This window comes from Typopeltis vanoorti, chromosome 16, assembly GCF_054136105.1.
Source record: "Typopeltis vanoorti isolate ZY-2024b chromosome 16, IOZ_Tvanoo_1.0, whole genome shotgun sequence".
NCBI classification, from domain to species: Eukaryota; Metazoa; Arthropoda; class Arachnida; order Uropygi; family Thelyphonidae; genus Typopeltis; species Typopeltis vanoorti.
In genome coordinates, this window is record NC_143564.1 from 62,655,450 (window position 1) to 62,669,401 (window position 13,952).

The 13,952-nt window shown below is 34.5% G+C and overlaps 1 protein-coding gene across 4 annotated transcripts in view; it reads right to left on the bottom strand.

The window, feature by feature from the left end:
- LOC150098069 (synaptotagmin-5-like) overlaps positions 1-13,952 on the bottom strand; it is a 172,130-nt gene that overhangs the window by 20,400 nt on the left and 137,778 nt on the right. For 3 of the 4 annotated variants that reach the window (XM_090406699.1, XM_090406701.1, XM_090406700.1), the window contains exons 2-3: positions 3,663-4,135; positions 3,219-3,430 (exon numbers count right to left, since the gene is read on the bottom strand). In XM_090406699.1, coding sequence (XP_090262825.1) covers positions 3,219-3,430; positions 3,663-4,062 — 612 coding nt within the window. In that variant the 5' untranslated portion in view covers positions 4,063-4,135. Of the gene's footprint in view, positions 1-3,218; positions 3,431-3,662; positions 4,136-5,298; positions 5,377-13,952 lie in introns of those variants that run through there. The other variant, XM_090406702.1, reaches the window with a different exon arrangement.

Below are 13,952 nucleotides of genomic sequence, written 5' to 3' on the forward strand. Positions count from 1 at the left end.
AGCGCAGGTTAACAAAGTTATGTAGTCTTTCAACATTCCAGTTCTTTGTTGATGTCTTTCAGGCCAATGTCGATCGCTTCTATTTCTAGTCCCGCACTTGTCTGAGAGAAATAAGATCACAAATGCCTGCTTTACGTTCCTTGTTTCCACTTCAGGAAATCCCATTCCTTACAGCCAACACAATTACAAATAAAGGTAAAAGCCTCGATCAAAGAATTCGGTTCGGAATGCTTTTAAGTGATTATTTAGTGAAGTTTGTCTCCGAGAACTAATTTCATGTTAGAACAATGTAATATGTCTTAAGTGGACACCCTTTGTTAAGGTACCATCTAGAGTACAATCAGACTCCGTCAGTAAGGGGGCAGCTCTGATACTGTCCAGACGATTTCAAAGCAGCAAATAAAGTCGATCCAAAGCACTTATTTCAGTCGTAATGATAAACGTTTTTGCTGTTCATTTTATCCATTTATTTCCAGTTAATTCTGTCTTCCTAAATTATAAATGAATATTTATATTCCTTTTGTACGCCAGAATTCACTGCGGACTATTTTTTTAAATAAATGACTGACTTTTTGTAAGAACAAAATTCACATTCATTAACAGATACAAATATAATTTACTGATATGAAAGTTAGTATATTAACGGATATAATTATGCAAAATTTATAGCTGTTGGAATTAGAATTCTTAAGATTTTTATTAAGATTCTTTAGAATTAAGAATTACAATTCTTAAGATTTTATTAAAAACATTTAAAATTTTAAAATGTAATCTTTTCACATACACAAACACATTCGTTAGGTTTAATTATAATAATTTATTTTAATATTTAACTTACCAGTACAAAAATTATGCCTAAGCAGCTAAAGCATATAATTTGTTCTAAAATTGTTCAAATGCATAATGCGACATGGATTAAATTGCCGGTCAGATACTGCCTACAATTTCACAATTGTAAACATAAAGAAAGACAGACGAATAGAAAGAAATTAAAAGAAAAAAAAACATTAGTAAAAGGAAGCGAAATCAAAATAAAATATTTCAAGAGTTGATAAGGACCACTTAGAAACTGCCTCGTGTGAATTAAAATTTAGAGCAAATTAATTTTATAAATAAACATATTAATTTCCATTCACATATAGGACTAACAAGAAAATACATTTTAATTGTCTAAATCTTTCTCTATCAGTTAGCATTGAACGAAATAATTCAATTTTGTCAATTTAGTATAATTATGTGTAATATGAACAAATTTGTCTTACATATGTCATTCATTCTCTGTCCTAATATTGCTAAATGGAAAATTTGATACGTTTATTGTTTTCCCTTTTATCATTACATTCAAGAGTAATGTATCACTTGTAGATCTAAAATTGGTGCTGAAGCTTATTCAGAGATGAAAAGCAGGAATAACTTTACAATTGCACATCTCGAAGCAAACGAAGCTGATGATAGAAGCTCACCAGAATGGACAGTAGTTGTACGTAATAATTTAAGGAGCATCTGGAAAGCTTTCACGAAGTGTAAACGCCTCGTATTATAGATACTTTCAGCTTAACAACATCTAACAGACAATTGAAGTATCCTAGTTGTTACAGCTCATTCTATTATCGGCGAGAAGTTTCCAATTTCTAGTTGCAATTAACTGGCTTCCAGTAGAACTTCAAAAGCAGCTCTGCATATCAATGTGATGAACATTTGATTTCATATGGGAAATGAATCACACGCACGCGCGTGAATGATTGGATTAAACTATCAAACAAATTACGGAGGAATCAAGTGTAATGAATATAAATGATTTTCTGTACTGGTCGTCTTTGGTACTATATTTAATAAATTGAGCATGATGAAGTCAGGTATATGAGCTGCAAGTTGCAAAGTAAATCAGGAATACTAGTGGCTAAGTTTGTCTTTGGTTCCATTGTACAAACGACAGACAATCACAGAATGACAGATTTTAAATTTAGTAATAAGAACAGACAAGTTCTGAACGAGCTTAGCACACGTGATCACTTTTGGCTTTGATATATGTCGAATATTGCTTTGCTTTTTTTTCAATGGATGAAATATGCAGATTAGATCGAGTCACGTCCTCCGATAATGCCCGGATGTGAATTATTAATACCAACTTTCATTTTTTATCGTTCTTCTGAATGTAATACACGGTTGTCAGTTCACAGCTTTTCAGAACATTCGTGCAAATTATATGACAGGTGAATTAGGCGCATTAAGATCAATGGGAGTTCCCCATTGATCTTAATCTCAAAATTTCAAACATAGCATCATGTTTACTTGAAACGAACAGCACACGAGCAACCTCTCTCGTTTTACATAATGACATTCCAAAGGATTTGGTGCATTTCTCAGAATAAGAAATTATTCTTCAGTAACAAGCCACAAATAAGGATATTTTTTTTCTCGTTGGCTGGTAAATTATTTTAAACATAACAAAGTTTCCTCTACTATTCGTCACTATCATTATGATCTCCTCGCTGACCTAATAAGATTCATATTCTTCCTTCCATACATATTTGATCTCCACAGTATGTGCACATACGCATTATGTTCCAATCAAACTCAGGTTTTTTTACATAACTTAAGGCAACAGAATCCAACATTTTAATAGTAAATGAGAAGTCTTAAGAATTATCATAATTTCAGTAATTGTTAGGAATTCAATAAATCGATCCACCTAATCATGACCTGAAGTTAGAATGCGTTTAGTATAATATTATCTCTTCACTTATTACGATCCCCCATCCATTTTACCTGTTTTACTTGCATTTCATCAGAAGCAAACTGCACAGAAATGAGGCGAATAAAAACAATTGAGTAGAGAATGTTAGTTATTAAAAATCTTATGTCTTTTTTATTGTTATTAATTTTTTAAAATCCTGAAATATTTTGAGGAAATTAAAAGCTAATTCATCCTTGAAACATAATGTACAAAGATTTTTATGTGCTGCATTTTTTATTTCACGAAAAAAAAAAAATCCGGGATATCAGTAAGAGTACACAGGATGTAAAGTCCTAGTACACTTCCGTGAGATTTTTATAAAGGTCACTGGCATAAATTTATCATCTTTCTGTTATCTGCCATTGATATTGCTATACAATATGCTTATAGGTGAAGTAAGAACTGGTAAATGACTATAAACTAATACAGTTTCCTCTAAAAATTAAACTGAAGGACAACTCAAAGAAATGCTTTAAATTACCTCTTCTTGGTACATTGATGCATCAATCTTGGTGTGATCTAATTTACTGTACATGGAAGTGAGCTTAGGACGAACTTGGGGCGAACCCGATCCGGGCTGAACGTATTTGACTACAGATGACACTCCTTTATCTTTTGATCCTCCCTGGCTCAAAACGAAAGGTGGCACCGCTACACCAACTGGAGTGCTGGGGGTGCCTGGTTGGCTATCGTCTTGGAAAAGACATTCGAAGTTAATTTATTTATAACCGGTAGCATTACAAAGTAAGATAAAATAATAACAGATACATTAATTTATCAACATAAGAATTTCAGGTTATCCAGTTGGAGAAACTCGTTATTAACCTTGTTAACGAATAGTTGTCTTAGATAATAATAATAACTTATGCTAAATGCATGCAAGAAAAATAGGGAAGTTATCGATCGACTTATGCATCTGTCATACCTGCACCACGATCAAATAAAGCTTCCTGGCAAACACTTGCTTGGCGTTTAACTCCCAAAGGAACCCAGAATTCCTTTGATCGCTGTTCAGGAGCTGGATCTTCAAAGTGTCCCATACTTGCAGATCGGAAAAAATGCAATACCGAACTCTGCTGTGGACTCGTAGGCTGTTGAGGTGCTTGAATGGTCTCCATGCTACTTTCGGGAGAATCTGTTACAGGACTTCTCTTGGTTTCTTCTACTGCAGCCAGCTGAGTCTTCTCGTACCAGTTGAGTTGATACCGCCTGGAACACAACACGTAGAACAGGAGCCCCAGAAGCATCACAATCAATAACGACACGCACACGTAAACAGCAGTGTAGTAACTGCCGGATACGTGGACTTCTTCAGAAGTCACCATAATAAGTTATCGTAGCAAGTTATCACGGAGACGGCATTGGAAGTGCGATACTTCCTTCTTGAAGTGAAGATGTCTGCAACAAAATGGTTACTTATTAAATGAAGAATAAAGCAATCTTAAATTATCTTACTAATTAATAATAGTTACTTATTTTCGCCATCAAGAAATAATGAAAGAAAGTTCCTTAAATTGGACATCATTATGATAAACTACGTCTAAGAATGTAATGTTAGCAGTCTTATTCCAGAAAGCGATACTGCGCATGCGTTAATCAGGTTGCCTGGAAAAGATATATTTTATTCTATGCATCTTTTCCAGGCAACCTGATACCCATTTCTAAACAGACTTCCTTTTCTCTTTTAAAACGCGAAGGTAGTTTCATCACACTTGTGGGTGTTGTTAATGAAGACAGTATCCAAAGTTAATAGAGTACACTCTTACTGTGTTTCTGACCGTTGCCAGGAGAACAAGAATAGTAACAATTAGACAAATGGGAACGACATGGAAACATCTGATGCAACCTTCTGCATCTAATTAGAGAACAATGCTAGCAGCAGTTACTAAAATTTCAAAAGTGGGAAGTAAGAATGAGCAGTTCGTGATTACCAAAGTTCACTATAGAACTGGATTAAAAATAACGTGCTCATCATCATGAAGCAATTATCTATTTAATACATCACTGGAGTGGGTTCCCAATACTACTAATGATGTGCTCCTATTACCTTTGAGTTCGGTTTTCATTTTGATTTCGTGATCACATTGAATTATGAAATGATGAGAACTTAAATATATGATAATAATAATAATAATCCTGTAATGTATTCCTAATGAGATTATCATACAAATGGATCGCAACACAATATACCTGGTCATATTATCATTATTATTCTGTGACACCTCCATATAGTAACTGAAAATCACAACGCAGCGACTTTTGTACAAGTGTATAATACTACTAATAATACAAAACTGAGAGATCCCGATAATTAATCTTCTAATTAATCTTCACATGAAAAAGCCCCCGAACCAAAGGGCAAATGTGGTATCGCCCTCTTGACATCGCAAAAAATATGCTGGAAATACAGGTTTGCATAAGCGGTATCTTCATAAATGAAAACATATTGCATGTTGATAAAGTAAAAGATAGAGGGGTAAAGAGGATATAATTCACCCAACAAGAAAAAAAAAGTACTATAAATGTTTTTAGAAAAATATTTTTGACTTGGGATCAATTACTTGCACAAAATCCAGAGAAATCGATGAGTTACAGCTGCCAACAATTTCCTGCTTTGGTAATCATGAATTACTTTTAGCTCTTAACTATTTCCATCGTTGACTTTGAAATTTCTGGAGAATATCACAATTAAGATAATTCTTTCTTTCAAAATCCAGCACTGCAGATTTGAATTTCTCTATCTGTTAACAAAGAAAATTCAATCAGAATTCCTTGCCAACCTTATTATTCATCTCGCCGTGACACACTCAGACCATATTTTAAATTAGAATATCTTTCGCCATCAAATAAGGTAGTTCTCCGAGACATTCACAGGAACGTATGACTTCCACCCTCTCATCTTTAATACCCCCAAACGTGCACTACGAGACCTTCATATCTGTTGTGTCTGATGGATGAAAACTGCGGCTTTATCACTTTCCACGAAGCTCGCGCCCAAGAAAGGAAACATAAAACGCAGTGTTATCTGAAGATTCCGGAGACACGAGGCGGAAGTGCACAAGTTTACCCCGAACTCCATTACCCCAGCTGGCAGCAGATCAATTTTCCTGTATGTTCGAACTCACGTGATCTAACACCGCTTCGTAAGGATTCAGGTGGAAGGAAATTGCCAATCGAAAATCCTGTTTCGGCTTATACGAAAATTTTGGTCCTTTGTTTTCCTTCTTTGACATGCAACCTATCTTTAGAAAGTCCTACGTGCGGCAACCTAAGCTTGTTTGTTATTTTCTAGCGTATAATGAGATCCTCCCCATCTCCTTGATTTGTTGAGTTCTCGCCCAACTAGTCGATTCCTCTGTTTTTACGATATCGATTGGATTCTGGAACTTTGAAACAGAATAACTTTTCTCATGGAGATTGTCTTTTACTTATAGACGTATATATATTTACATTGAAGTGGACACGTCGATGAGATTTGATAACATGACTGGAAACTAGTTTTACACAACCATTGTGAGATGCTCGTATATTTGGAATGAAAAAACATTGCATCACGTGATGCACTTTTTTTATTTTACAGTTTCTAATAAAAGTACAAGGTACAGAGGAGTAATCATATTATAACAGCATATGCATGTTTATGGAAACCTGCATGTTATGTATCAGTCTCAGATTGCATACAATTGAGATTAGTATTCCTGTTGCATTTGCTTATCTGGTAATATGCGAGATGGAAAAACAGTGTTGCGACAATTTTGTTTTGCTATGCAAAATGCTTCAAAACCTCTATTTTTATTTTAAATTCTTATTTTTATTTTAAATAAAAATAACAAAAATCTTTATCCTGCCCATGGACTATTATAGGTGCACAATTTTTCGTTGATAGGAGTCACTTAAAAAATTACAAACTTAAAACGGATATCTGAATAATGCTGTTGTTGGCAGTCGGGGCTACAGCCGAAAGATCGAAGGCTCCAACTTTTGGGAAAGCAGAAAACCACTGCCACCTTCATATCAGATCAGCTACTTCACTTTCATTATTTGAAAATATGAAGTTCTTCATGTATTAACGGGATTCGAACCAATCCAGGTCTTTCAAATCATGCTCTGAATAATGCCAAACTCAAAGAAGGTAACTTTGTCGCTCTTGAAATTAGACAGTTGCAAGACAGCACGATAAAACCGAATGCAAAGTAAACTCTGTTGAATTAGCTGCATTTAAAATGGGAATTTTTTCGTTTGGCATTAATAACAAAGAAGGAAAAATATTGGTGGAAGAATTGTTGCGTAGAAAAAATCTACTGTTGATTTTAACAAAAGCAGACGCAATGCTGTTCATAAAAGAATGACACTATTATAAAAAGAAAAGGAGAAAGGCATACATTTCTCATCTATCTGTGTTTTTTTATATTCTTCTTGTTCATTATAATTGTTGAATTATTCTGTGATGTTTTAATAGTATTTTCAGTTTTTATCTCCTTGACGTCCATCTTTCAAAATGTATAACAAATAACATCAGAATAATTTGATATATCGGAATATAATTTTTAAAAAAAAAAAACAGATTAAGTAAAATATGTCCATTCTAAATTATTATCATTTTTATAATTATTGTACCAGATTTGATAAAAAACGATTCGTTTTTCATATTATTGACAAAAGGTCAAACGTTATTGTCCATCCAGCTGTATTGTATTATCAAAGGCAAACCCACGTGTCACTGCTAATGGTCTCTTCTTTTTACTACAAAGGTTTTAAATTTAGTTTTAATTAACTCCAACTTGCATAAAAATAAACACAAAGAACAAAGTTTAATTATATGTCTTTCTCAGAACTGTCTTGGAACAAATTAATATAATTCCTGTGTGAAATGGAATCCTAAATGAAAGAAAGAAAAAAGCCAAATGGATTTTCTAACACCATTAGTGTTTGTTTAGAAAATCCATTTGGCTTTTCATTTTTGTGTCTCGTAAATTGTTGTTAATGATAAAGGTTAACGACACCTAATATACAAGGCTCACTGGTGATATCGGTACTACATATTAAGTAGGCAACCGTAATAAATACCGTATATATATTAGCATTACTCTTGATCAGAGCAAGTGTCAGAATAATTCTTTCATTTATCTTTTTTAATATAGTATTTTTGTTTACAGATGTTAATGAAACCAAATATAAACAAGGAGAGGTAGAAGATCGTGTACTTAGGAGCACTATATATTAACATATATATTAACTAAAGAAACGCCTTGGAAAATAGATAGCGACACAAGGAATCTATGATAATCTTTACAATAAGAAGTAAATTAATTTTTTTTTATATTTTGCTCTTTTTACAAATAGTAAAAACTGTGTGTGTGTGTGTGTGTGCGTGCGTGCGTGCGTGCGTGCGTCTGTGTGTGTGTGCGTGCGTGCGTGCGCACACGCGCACACACACACACTTTTTCAGGCAGTACAATAAAGCAAATAATCACAAGTAATCATGCCAATTGCAAAAGTATCAGAGTCTTTATCATTCATAAGAAAAGCCTCAACTTCTTGGGAGGCGACCTAAAATATTTTTAATCAAAGTGGTTTTGTAGTCCACTTGCCAATATCGCACGAAAATTCGTTCGTGCATACACCATACACAGATACCAATTCCATTATAAATCGAAATTGAATATTGTGTGGTTCATTTAACCCTTTTTATCCCGCTGAACGTGTTTTGGAAATATAATACACACTTTCTTACTATTCTCTACAATTCTTAAAACGTTTATTAAGTTTCCTTCGGTAGTAATGCTACTGTAATGTAATGCTACATGACTCACTTTCCACACCCCGTTAATACAGATATATTGTAAAAAATCCTTTCAGCTATAAATTCTATTTAATGAGTTAACTGTGTGTTTTATGATTAAAAGAAGTAGACAAATCTACAGACATTCCTAGGAAACATTCTTCTCCATAGGATCAACTTATACGAAGAATGGTTGCTACTTCTTTCTTTTTTTATTCGGAGAATAATTTGAAATTTAAAATTGGATAAGACAGCACAAAGAGAAAGTAGTAGCCACACTTATATGAACTCCACTCGGAAATGCATCCATCATTCCTTATTATCGCATGACCCATCAGAACGACACAGTGCTGCTTCTTATTATTTAATAACCTCTAGCCGTTTCGTCCCGTAAAAAGCTTTATTAACAGAGTTGATATCGAGATGCGTCGCACACATGCACCTCACGGAAATGTCTCCCTTCTTCACCTCCCCAGTCGTGATTTTATCAAAACTTTTTCGCATAGAAGAGTTTTTCTTTTAAAAAAAGAGCGTACTTAGAATATTTCAGAAGCTACGGTTAGGAGCAGTAAATATAGCTTTCATTGTTGTCTCTAGAAAATGGAAGCTGTTACCTTGGAAACGGTAGCCTTCATGTTTGCGTAATATCTGCTGTGAATAACATATGGGATGCCAAGAATGGAAGTTCCTTACTGAACTTGGCGTGAAGATTTGTCCTTTTAAGATGAATCACTTAAGGAGCAGAGAGGTTGCGTAAGCTTTGGCTAAGAAAATAATGGAAGAAATAGAAGCTAGGATAAAGAAGAGGGAAGTACTCTAAAATGAAACAATGAATCTGCTAAAAGCCTTTGTGACATCTGAGTGTCATTCATAAATTGACATTGACAAGACGGTAGCGTCTATTTCACTTTCATATCAAGTTAAAGAATGTGATGGATTTCTGAAAAATGTCTGAAAAGGAATGTTTTTCTTGAAATATTGTAACTGGTTTATGCTACTAATTTGGATGTGGGACTACTAATTATGGAACCATTTAAATATACTCAATAATTTGGTCCTGGAATTTGTATGCGCTTCTTGTACCGCGCGACTGATAATTATCTGGGAAAGTTAGTAATAAGTATGGTATCTTCATGCCTTGGATATTAACCTGAATAACGAATGGAAACATTAGTTCTAAGAGATGTAGTTTCGTTTTTTTTTTTTTTTTTTTTTTTGTTGTTGCATTTAACGCATCGATTATTTAGCTTCACAGCAGAGTTTTTGATTCAGTCAGGAGTCATTCTCAATTGATGTTACACTCTTGGGAGATCAGAATAACACTGTAAGGAGTAGTCATACGAGGAATAGAGTCATTCCATAAATTCAAAGATTAAGATTTTTAAGATTAAAGATGCAAAACGAATATTTTAAAGAGTTTAAAACAATTCTTTTTTTTAAATTATGTTTTGACGTATTTATTTCTTCAAATACTGAATACAAAAAAAGAATCTAATGACGTTAGCTTCAGTAACTGAAGGACCTGAGTAGCTCAGTCGGTATAGACGAAGCCCTTTGGTTGGAAAGAACGGGGTCCAATTCCCATCTATGACGTGAGAAATCTTTATCTGGTCTATTTCGACTAAAGGTGAGTTTGCCAGTCTCAGACGGTGGTAGAGGATTTTTTCTCCCGGGAAACCAGGGTTTTTCGTCTCTCAGAACACTTAAACCGTCCCCGACACACGCATCTACAGACAAAAATACATACGAGTACTTGGAAGTCCCTCAGTGGAGGGCACAAATTCAATCGGTCCTAAGAGAAATGGATGGGGAAATTGGGGGAACCTCACATGACAAACAAACAAACTTCAGTAATTACAGAAATTAATGAAGTTGCAAGCAATTGTTTGAAACTTCCAAAGGGTAAAACTGCGCTGCAAAGAACGTGATATTACTTTTAGGATGACCTTCCTTACGACAAGTAAATGTGCGTGATACCTCATATTTCCGTATTCTGTAGTCCAGTCGGTATCATTTTTGGTTGGAATGAGCTAAGTCTCATATGACCAGATCAATGTGACTAGAGGGTGTTTCCGCCTACAATTTTAAATTTTACATCTCACACGAAAATCTGCTAGAAAACATATACATTTTACAGGTAATTGCTTTAATTCTTTTAGGGCAGGAGTACCAAACTCAATTGTACTGAGGGCCATTTGCTATAAAAGTGTATCTCAAGTGGGCCGCAAAACAATTTCGACTAAAAAAACCTTCACTAATTAGAATCGAAGGGAAGTGAAAGAATGAGTATAAATAAATTGGAAAATTAATAACAAAAATTTTATTTATTCTAAGTTATTACAAGACATAAAATAATAGTATAATGATTATGACAACTAAAAAAAATAAAGAATATTTTTATTACATTTATATCATGGGAATAAAAAGCGTTAGCTGAAATTTTGTTGCACTGAGACACACCGTGTTTGCTAGTGCAACATATGGTTTTGCTTGAGTCTAAACAGCATGGTTAATGTGAGAGGAGACATGTGATTCATTAGTTAGTGCCGTGTTCATCCCAGTTGTCTAATCGCACTAAAGAACTATATTACACATGTTGAGAAATATATTACACAGACAGCAAACATCTCTGTACTTTATTCAGTGGTAAAATAAAACTACTTGTTTTCCTCGCAATATAGTGGCAGTTGGGGAGGGCATGCTGTTTACCGCAGGGAGCGAGTTATCGCCCCGACCTGAAAGTGGTTAAACTTTATTTTCGTGTGCGATGTATATGCAAAACGGTTTTTTTTTTTTATTTTCTTAAAGTAAAATCAGGCGTGTGAGTGATACGCGAGGGCGAATTATATTCGAGTAAATACGGTATTTCTGTTTTATTATAAAAAGCAACCATCCTTTTTTTTCATCTTTCCTTGAGGCTTCATGGGTCGCAAGAAATTGCTTTGGGGACCGCATGTTGCCGGCGGGCCGCCAGTTTGATACCCTTGCTTTAGGATAATCTAAGAGCCAAAAAACTTATTATTTAATGGTTCAATGTAATGCAGAAATATAATCCTTTTCACGATTCATTTGAAGGAATAAAGAAAAGCCATATTGCTAATCCGATCAGAAACACTAAATGTACAACGAATGCATAAGTACACAGTTTTGTTGAACAGTGGAGCATAAAAGTCTGCTTTTATCTCCAATGACTAGCCGTGATGTATCAGATACACTCCCTCTTAGTCCTTGGTTGTGCCGCTCACCTATCTGAACACATTTACTCGTATTTGACTTTACGATACTGTTGATCCTTCAATCTTCTGCCATGGATCATTTCTGTTCACGTACCTAATGCTTGGGTTGACGTTTTCTGTTTATCACACCATTCTCAGTATTGCCAAGACGCTACTGCTGCACAGTTTCCGAGATTTCACTTTAAGAGAGAAAATCCAGAAATATATTTTTGACCTATTTGTATGCTAAGTCATGCACTCGTCTTAGATTCCATGCTGAATGAAATGCGTTGATCTGAATATCACTTGATAGGAGTGTAGAAATCCCATCCTGGTGAAATTGCCACAGAGCGCTTTCTCAGATATCCGACAGTATTTAGGCACCCGATGCAACTCCATTACGCAAATCTTGAAAAGAGTAGAGAAAGAGAGATGCGGGAGGCAGTTGCTAAGTTAAGATTATTTCCAACTCCTTTTCGCTGTCGAGTGATTCTGCACACTTATTTCCGGTAATTGCAGTTCTCTTAAATATTGAAAAGACTCCATTATAAATACAGTATAAAACTCCTTTGTTAGCAGTAGTGACATCATTTTCCTTCAGACGTTTCCAAAAAGGGCTCCACTGTTCTGTTTTAGAAGCTGCGCGAACGCCATTCTGATGAACAATGCGATGCGGGTACTTGTGGGAACTAAATTATTGGAAATCGATATGGTTTTGAAAACGTTGACTGTTTTTCCTGTCCTACTCATCAATTTTCCTAAAGGTGTTTAATTTCAGTTCTGAGAAAACCTTTTGATGTTCACTTTTAGCGCCGTTTATTCCACCACCGTACAAGGCGATTCTTATGCTTATTAAGTGGTTGTTTTGTTTGTCATAAGCATATAACAACGTACACAATTCCATTATCGACAAACAGCTTGGGAATTTTTTTTAAGAGGCTGAAGTTTCAACTCCTCTCGACGATGTTTGCACCCAAGGGGTAATTGTCAATGTGCGCACGCATCTAAAGCATAATTGTTTCCTCTCACGCTATCTTAGGTCTGTAACAATAATACGTTTTGTTTTGGTTTCCCGAATGTTGATGAGATTTGTGAATTACTTCGTTGTTTGTCTTTGAAAAGAAGTTTTGTCGTTTAAAATTAACAGAAAATTACGAAAGTACTTTCTCGTCACGTGATGTAACTCTGGAGTTCTTCATGAGGTATTTTTATGTATTTATCTTAATTTTTTTAAAGATTAACTCAGATTGTGTGCTTGTATGAACAATAATCTTTGTTGTAATGGTTCCAAACAAAACTGAATCGAGACAGTTGGATTGATTTTTATGAAACAACCATTTCAGTAAGCGTCGTGTAAAATAATTTGAGGAAATGAGAGGACAAAGTTTAGATTGGCAATGGCACTCTTGTGCTGGCCCTACACACCACTCCCATCTTTTTTTTTGAAAGATTTAGAAATGGCAGTTGAGGTTGATATGAGCACGTGCATCTTCGCCACAGAAAGTTACTCTTATTTTGAATGAAGAAACAGAAAAAACAAAACACTGGTGTGTTTCTATTAGCAATTAGAAGGATAGTTGCTCTGAGGTTTGTTATACGATGTTCTGAGGTTTGTAAGAGCTCAAGTATTTCACTTTTCATTCTGATTGTAATTCTTGAAAATGAAGATATTAACGTTTTTTTTTTTAATTTACTTTCTGAGCAAGTTAAGCGTTTTATTTTTTTATTTTTAAAAATCAGAAGAAAGGGATTTCTATCCCTCTCCATGTCGAGGGAGAGATTATCCGAATAAATTGAAGATGTTTATATTCACAAAAATTTAGAGTTCGTGGTTTAAAAATATATCAATTAAATTAAATCTGTACATTTTCTACAGTTTTATCATTTAAAGAGATAGGAATATAAGTCAATATTCAATTAATTATTTTTTATGTGAACAGAGATAATGTACTAAAATGGAAAAATGACTCAACTGCTTAACGTAGTTGAAAAAAAATAATAATAAATAACCCTTCCGTCGCGCTTAATTTGAAATGATTGATCAGAAAGAAAGCACACAGTGATATTCTTTTAGATAGGTTACATATTGTAGGTCTAATAACAGTGATTAATTTCCAGTCAATCACAACATTTCACTATTTGAAATTGTGAACTACGTACATCTTTGGCTTAGGGGCAGACTCAAGTCGTCCACATGACGAACTGATTCTTCACGTTA